Genomic DNA, 8,423 nt, shown 5'->3' on the forward strand with positions numbered 1-8,423 from the left:
TATCATTGTATAATAAAAACGATTCTGAACGGAGATGGTTTGTCAGTCTGGATCTTTTATATTGTTATTATTTATTATAGCTTGTGTTGTCGCCGTCTTACAAATGTACAACATAGTAAAAACTGTTTTGAGCGGGACAACTTTTCTCGCACCATATTTGTTGTAGAACTACCAAATTTTCACAAAACTTTAAGAAGAAATTTATCTGTACAACAGCGTGCACTTTTCTTTAATAGCACTATCCAATCATTTTTTATGAGAAAAAAAACAACAAAAAACCAAATGTTTAGAAGCAAATAACTTTTATTGTATTTATGTAATCTAAAATATGGGCACGCTGCTGCATAGATAATTTTCCATCCTATATGTTCAGAAATTTTGTAGCCACTACTACAAACACAGAAAAATAAAAGTTGTCCAGCCCAAAACCGTTTTTGCTATGATGTACATTTGTAAGACGGAGACAACACATGCGGGTGTGATATCCTCTTAATATTATAATATTATTTTTTATTCGTTTCTATGATGATAAACAAAGCGTTTGAAATTAAAATCCCGTTTTTAGCGAATTTTTTGTAATTTATCAGTGGTTTTTCCCATGGCATTAAATAACTATTGAGAAAATTGAAAAATGACCTCTTAAAAGTACCATTTTGATCCAGTTTTCTAAAAGATAAAATATTATATGTTGATACTAAAAGACATTGCTTCCACAGTCATGTGTTATACCCAAAAGGAGTTAAACAATCACAATTTTTTTTCTGGGCAACACCGAGTAATTCAGCTAGTTCATAATATATATAATTATAACTCACTGCTTGCCAACCGTATCGGATTTATTTAATTAAAATACTATTTATATTACAATACATACTATTACTATTATTATTATTATTATGGTTACCACAAAAATCATAAATATTTTTAGTTGTTTATGAATAAATAAGTTTTAAATGTAATTAAATACAATTTTAAATGATGGAATAATAATATTTTTTTGTTATTAATATATAAGTATATTTTGTTGATTTAAATAGACGTTAATGAAAAATAACATGTTTGTTATAACATACCTGTAAAAATGCAAATAATGATTGATCCGCCGAGTTAAATACAAAACTTTCTACATCAATCCCACCATTTTCCATTTCCAAAATCATAAACATTTGATCCTTTGGCAATATGTCAGGATTATCGTTATCAGAACCTAATTTATAACATGATATTCATACATTATTTAGGAACTTAAAAATAATTTCAATAAGCACATTTAAATAAGTTGTCTTTATTTTAAGTAATATGTTGTGTGACAAATTTTATTTTTATATTTATAAGGTATACCTATAATGGTAAAATGAATATTGGGTATAGAAAATGGCAAACATTTTTTTTATATAGTCTACTATTGATTAATTGATGGATGGGTTCCATTTGGTCTTAAAATATTTGCTACCCCCCAAAAATGATAGCTAGTTATGTCACCAAAAACAATAATATTATATTAAATTATACTACTCTTTATTTAATCTAAGTACCTACTGTGAATGTCTTGTAATGTATTTTAATACAATTGTTATCTATATTTTACTAATTTTTTCACTGTAAAATTGGCGTCAGGCGTTGAAAATAAAATATAATATAAATATTAACATCATAAACCTTAAATTAATTTTACCTTTATCCTTGTCATATTGTTGCCAGAAGTTAATCAAAATACTAGGATATTTTCCTTGAACACAGGAAACACGTTTAAGTTTACAAAATGAACTTGTTTGATTCAAATTACTTTTGTTCCACAACTTATTCAACTCTGTAGCTATTACAATTTCACTGTAAACTTCAAACATTTTCTTCTGTTGCTCACTATTAATATTCACTTGACCTTCTATAGGAATGATTTTGACAATAGTACATCGATTTCCACTTGAATAACTAAATACTTCACCATATACACCTTCTCCAACCTTTTTCCATTTATTTGTATACCTTAAAATAAAAATTCTACAATAGTAGACAATAAGACAAACAAACATTATACTTACTTTGGGCTTAACCATGATTCAAAAGATATTAATTCTTTTTGATGACATGCTTCAAAAATATAACTTTTGGCTTTTTGGTTTTCAAGATCTACACAAATTTATATTTAATAAACTTACATCACATAGTTTTAACATTTTTTTTATTATTTTGAAGTTATGAAAGCAAGTGATTATTGTGGTTACAACTCTTCAAATTATACTCTTACTTTTATAAATAATAAATATTTAATTAGATAATTAAATAATTAAAATGTTCTATTTTTCTAATGGTTTACAGATTTAACTTATAAAGTGTAGGAAAACTTCATTGGAATGTGCTTATAAAAAGAATATCTTCTTAGGCAAATTGAAGTATAATTTATAAATTAAACCAAGATGAATATAACAAAATAAACATTTTAATTACCAGTAGAAGTTATCTGCAAGTTTTGGCTGGAACTGCACATTGAATTTTTTGAAATACTTCTTTGATCTAAATTTTGATAAATACTAGTATCTGCAAACAATAAAAAATATTAAAATATACAGCATTGAAATACAATTTAATTGTATGAAAATTACTTATAGATTGCCGTCGTAATATGTCATCAACTGTATAAGCCCATTTTCGTCCTTTGGTGAAATTTATAGACTCGTTCATATTTCTGTCCATACAACCCCGAACAATTGAAATAGAACGACGCCACTTTTTGCCCGGTTCTAAATGAAAAACTGTTGTGTTTTCCTCTGTCAAAATGGTATCTAACTGACTAAACTCTTCAATAACTTCCAAGTTTTGAAACCGAGCAGCATATCTCTTTCGCCGCGGCACAAATACAGACTCATTGGTTTCTAATATGTCATTTGTGTCATTTTCACTAATAGAAATATTTATCTGATTTTTAGTGCTGGTATTTTCTTCACATTTGTTTGTAGTTTTATGAGTTTTCAACTCAAAACTTTTGTCATTTAATAATTGATTATTATAATCAGCATTCTCTTTTGTAAGTAACACATCTATTGTACAGTTTTGTTTATAAATAACAGTATCTTGTTCTAAACTAGATGAACTTTGTAAAATATAAGAATTATTTGAAATAATGTCACATTTGTGGTTTGAAGTGTCGAGAGAGATATCTAATGTATGATCAAATTTGCCAAATAAACTTTCCTCTTCAATAGATTTATCACACTGCTCAATTTTATCATCAATTATAATATCAGAAAACTTGGTTGTAACATCTAATATAATCTGAGATTCAGAATCGGGTGTATAACAATCAAATTGTTCATCAGACAGATATTTATTGTATAATATACATAGTTGACTTGGTTGAGACTCCTCGATAGATCCTTCTTTTATATTGCCAATAGTTATGATGCTATTTTCTCTGTTTGATTTAGAACAATCTAAAGACAACAGACTATGATTATCCTTTCCTGATGAACTTATATTGAAATGTATACGTGGTTGACTTGGTTGAGACTCCTCGATAGATCCTTCTTTTATATTGCCAATGGTTATGATGCTATTTTCTCTGTTTGATTTAGAACGATCTAAAGACAACAGACTATGATTATCCTTTCCTGATGAACTTATATTGAAATGTATACATGGTTGACTTGGTTGAGACTCCTCAATAGTTTCTTCTTTGATACTGCCAATAGTTATGATGCTATTTTCTCTGTTTGATTTAGAATGATCTAAAGACGACAGACTATGATTATCCTTTCCTGGTGAACTTATATTGAAATGTATACATGGTTGACTTGGTTGAGACTCCTCAATAGTTTCTTCTTTGATACTGCCAATAGTTATGATGCTATTTTCTCTGTTTGATTTAGAATGATCTAAAGACGACAGACTATGATTATCATTTCCTGGTGAACTTATATTGAAATGTTGTAAAGATTGAAATGATATGTTATTTAAATTGGATAATGGAAATGATTGCTTCTGCTGTTCTAATGGCTCCAATTGTTTAACTTCAGAAGTTAAAACTGGTTCAAAATTGCACATGTTTATGTGTTCTTCTGAAGTCATAAAATCTTGATTTTTTAATTTTTCTTCATTAATAGATTCTTCATCACAAAAAATATTCATAACTTTTTGATACCAATTTGAGTTTTTTTCTTTTGAGCTGGGAATATTTTTTTTTTTAACTCTACATTGTCTATTAGGGCTGTTAAAAAGCTGGTTGTTAGACGTACTATTTTCTGAATATTTGTTTTTGGATGGGAAGAAATGAGAACCAGATATTTGAATAGACTCATCAAATGGTTTATTATATTCATAATTTATTTTCCTTGAAATATTAGAATTTTTTGAATGTGAATGTTCTAGTTGCAAGGGAAGTTTTGAAGAATTAAGAGTATTGACGGCATGCAACAAATTTTTCTTTAATTTACTTTTTTTTGTTTTTTTTGAAGACATACTATTGAATTTGTTGCCATGAGCAAATAGCATAGATTTTTGTAATGGAGTTGAACATTGTTCTTTAGACAAAATAAATTTGTTTTTTAATTTCTTGATCGAGATTGGTGTAACTCCTATAAGAAAAAATTATTATACATATTAAAAATGTTACAACAATTACTTAAATTAATAAATATATAACTGTAAAACTTTGTTTACATGAATATAATATGTTATAAAATAAAAAAGTAAAAGATTTTCTATTATTCTATATTTACTATATATAAAAATCAAATAACATTAAAAAAAAACTTTGAGTAATGAATGCAAAATTAAACATATAATGCTACACCAAAATGCACCAGTATATAATAATGATAATAAAATATCTACCTAAATACATTATATCTTTAAATTTCTTACTGATATACATTTTATCTTAACATCTCCCGAACGCCCAGTGATATAATAAAACCAATGCTATTATGGGTAATAACAGTTTAGTTGGTTGAGTGTCACTTGTGGTGTTTAATTGCAAGTTACTCTGACAAGTAAGCTATATTTATAGATTATAATCAACTTTTTTAAATGCTTATAAAATAATTTTATTGTTTATATTCAACTGTATTCAATAATATTTTATCTCATACCTTTTGAATTATTTAAATTTTCCTTTTTCTTTCGAACACTTTTTAACAATAGTTTTTTCTTTTTATGATTACTATCTAAATTGTATTCTGTATATCTGAAACACAAATTCAATTATTATATTTATTGATAAGTATCTACATACAAATAATTCAATATAACCGTTGGCTTCAATGCGACTATATAAATATGGTGGATTAAGAGAGGGGGGGGGGGGGGGTGCTTAGGAGCTAAATCACCCACTATTCCGCATGGATTTTTTTTATTATCATAAATTACTTAAATATCAGTTATTACATAGAACTAAAAGTATTAATTTTAGACAACCAACTAATAGGTTAAATTTGTTTTTAATCTGAAGTTGATCATGGTAAGTAGGTACTTAAGTAGCTTTATTATCCACATAGCACCCACCATAATAATCTTAGATTCGCAACTATCAATAAAAATTTAAAAAATATATAATACATTAAGTAGGTATACCAACTATAGTCAGTTTCCATATTAAAACAGTCAAATTAACAAATAGGTATACAACATATACAATAGATCATAGATATAATTTTTTTGTAATGAAACAAAGATATATTATGCATAGTTACTGAATTAAAAATGTCTAACAGTCCCTAATTTATTGTTTTAATAGTTTCAAAGCCAACAATTTGATTTCATATTTAAGACATAACTCACCTCTTTTTTGTACTCAAATTATTTCTATGACCATCCAAAGTAGAATGTAATTGCATTGACCATCCACCAGTAGAATACTTCTGATCTTCATATTTTTTTTTATGTTTGTCAGGCTTGTACATTGTAACTGAGCCACTGGGTTCAGGTGAAATAAATGTTGTTTGTGGAACATCCTCAATGCCCAAACATTTGTCAAAATCATCATTTAAATCATCATTCCACAGTGAATTTTGTCCTAAGAGTTGGGTACGTCTAGGTTTCCCATAAGTCTTCACAAATTTTGAAGTATTTGATCCTTGAGCCATTTTATCAGTTTTTAAACTACTAATAAGAAAATAATTATTAATACATATTTAATTATTGACTATTGACCATATAAACATTTAGGAATATAAAACATGACTTTTATATTGTTTACAGTTTAAAAAGTTAATGAAAATTTTTTTTAGATGATATATGAATCAACTGGGAGAGTAAGTGAGGTTATATAAAAAACAAAGAGAATTTTGGTGGTACTGTACGTTCTGTCTCATATAAGAGTAACATGATACACTGATATTTGTCTGGTTTGGTCAGACCACATATTTTGCTTAAATCAATTTTTTATCAGCTTTTGTTCTTAAATGATCGGCTGAGGAAAAAAATTACTTTATGATGTTCATCTTGGAAAATGCATGAATAACCTGCTAGGGCAGAGGTACTCTAACTCTTTTTTTCATTCCGCAACTCTCGTATATCTTCACATTATGTATAGGTATAAATTCAGAAAAAAATTTAACAAAACGACCATACGGGTTATAATAATTATGGCTGTGACTGTGTATAAAATAAATAATGGAGTGCTCCCACACGTGCATGTACATGTCAATAATGCATGATCACAAATGTTAATTATTTTGTTGTTTTTTTTTTGGTCAAAAATCAATCTTTTGCCAGTCATATTAACTAACCTATCTATCCAATAACATTTCTAAAACCATATTCAATTTTGATGGGTTAAGGAGTTCAATTTCAAAAAGGTGGAAAATCGTTTTCAAGATAACTTCACGACAATGTTCAAATATGTTTTCAGAAGTTTTACGAGCAATGGCTATCTGGACGGTACAGTTAGCATAAGATAAGTCAATTTTTGTAGAAAACAGAGAAGGGATCGAATGTTCGAATCCCCTTAACAAAATAAAATTAATAAAATTCACAGTAACAAGCAACAACCTTAATAATTAAAAATATCACACATGTCAAATAAAAATAATATATCGTATATGAATATTAAAAGCACGTATTATAACGTTACAGAGTTACACTTACCGGTTAATGAATATTCGGACAAGACAATTTATCGTTATTCAAATCAAAGCACTGAGTGCCTCCAAATACTTTGTGGCTTGTGCAGTTTAATAGACGACGTTTGTACCCACCACATGAAGAGTAATGAGAACAAAGAAGAAGTACGATTAACATAGATAATCTAATGGAAAAAAAAAGGGGTGCTGCAATCAACTATTGAACTAGGGTACGAGACAATTATTTAACTTAAATAAATGAAAAATTCAAAATATTAGACGAGTCAAATCTCAACGGTGAACGGACACTGGTCACTGATAACTGATTAGTCGTCTTTAATATTACTTACATGATAAGAACAATTCTGCAGCGCTCTATAACAGCAGTGGAATATTTATGTACTATTGTACTATATTAATTTAATAATATTAGGTACATCGTTTTCGCAATTTACAATAATAAGCCATAAATATGCCAATAAAAAGCCTAAAGCTTTCTCCCATTTAACTTTCAAGGAAATTTCCTTAGGTACTCCAAACGTACTGGGGTTTAAATCTTTATAAGAGCAGAAAGATAAACAACACTTCATTATTTTCTTTGTAAAACATAATACCTATTATAATTTATAATGTAAAAATACTTAAAAAATGTGCATGAATTAATTATTTTTAAAATTATAAAAATAATAATCACAATTAAAAATTAAAATATATATTTTTATTTTTATTATTAATGGTTTATCACGGATAGAGAGCGCACTAAGTTAGTTCCACAGCTGATTCTGAAAGTGATTTCCATTGCCATGTGATATCGCTTGTGACATAGCCCGTCGGGCAACCATTATATCCATAGACATATTAATATGTCTATGATTATATCTTTAATCGTGGTGCGTAAGTCTCCGGTTGTTTAATACTGATAATGGAGATTCATTACGGTAGGCACTTTTCAAGATTCGTTGGGCAACTATACCACAGAATAGTTGAAAATTCAATAAATTTCATCTATTCTGTGACTATACTATCTTCAATCGTGGTTTAAGCCAAGGTGGATTAATATCAATCCACCTAAATACCATTATTATTTTAATCTGCATTAATAAACTACATTTTTTATTATTTGTTTGAATTTTTCTGGATAGATGGCGCCACTATTGTATTTTTGACATCCTAATTTCCTCCTTTCCTGGTGGATTTTCCTAAAATTTTCTTTCATAAAAACATTCCCCTTGAATTGCGAACATCTTAAAAAAATTCGAGTCAAATCAAACAAGCCGTTCTCGATCGATGAGGTAATGTACATTTTTCACGCTCCATTTTTATATAATATATAGATTATATCATTCAAAAAAATTATATTTTGTT

General features: G+C 27.7%; 1 protein-coding gene across 4 annotated transcripts; it reads right to left on the minus strand.

Annotated features, from left to right (window-relative positions):
* Positions 1 to 1,033: 1,033 nt before the first annotated feature.
* LOC100159679 lies at positions 1,034 to 7,501 on the minus strand. Of its 4 annotated transcripts, XM_029488770.1 has the most exons (9): positions 7,084 to 7,501; positions 5,776 to 6,099; positions 5,088 to 5,182; positions 3,924 to 4,571; positions 2,604 to 3,776; positions 2,449 to 2,538; positions 2,043 to 2,130; positions 1,676 to 1,986; positions 1,034 to 1,207 (listed from the first exon to the last, which is right to left on the minus strand). In XM_029488770.1, the coding sequence occupies exons 2-9, from the start codon at positions 6,078 to 6,080 to the stop codon at positions 1,041 to 1,043; spliced, it is 2,877 nt and encodes a 958-aa protein (XP_029344630.1). In that variant the 5' UTR covers positions 6,081 to 6,099; positions 7,084 to 7,501; the 3' UTR covers positions 1,034 to 1,040. The 4 variants fall into 4 exon arrangements, with proteins under 4 accessions (XP_029344630.1, XP_029344629.1, XP_029344628.1 ...); XM_029488769.1 differs by having other exon boundaries at positions 2,604 to 4,571; positions 5,776 to 6,096; XM_029488768.1 differs by having other exon boundaries at positions 2,604 to 4,571.
* Positions 7,502 to 8,423: the final 922 nt, after the last annotated feature.

The sequence above is a fragment of the Acyrthosiphon pisum genome, chromosome A1, assembly GCF_005508785.2.
Source record: "Acyrthosiphon pisum isolate AL4f chromosome A1, pea_aphid_22Mar2018_4r6ur, whole genome shotgun sequence".
Classification (NCBI taxonomy): domain Eukaryota; kingdom Metazoa; phylum Arthropoda; class Insecta; order Hemiptera; family Aphididae; genus Acyrthosiphon; species Acyrthosiphon pisum.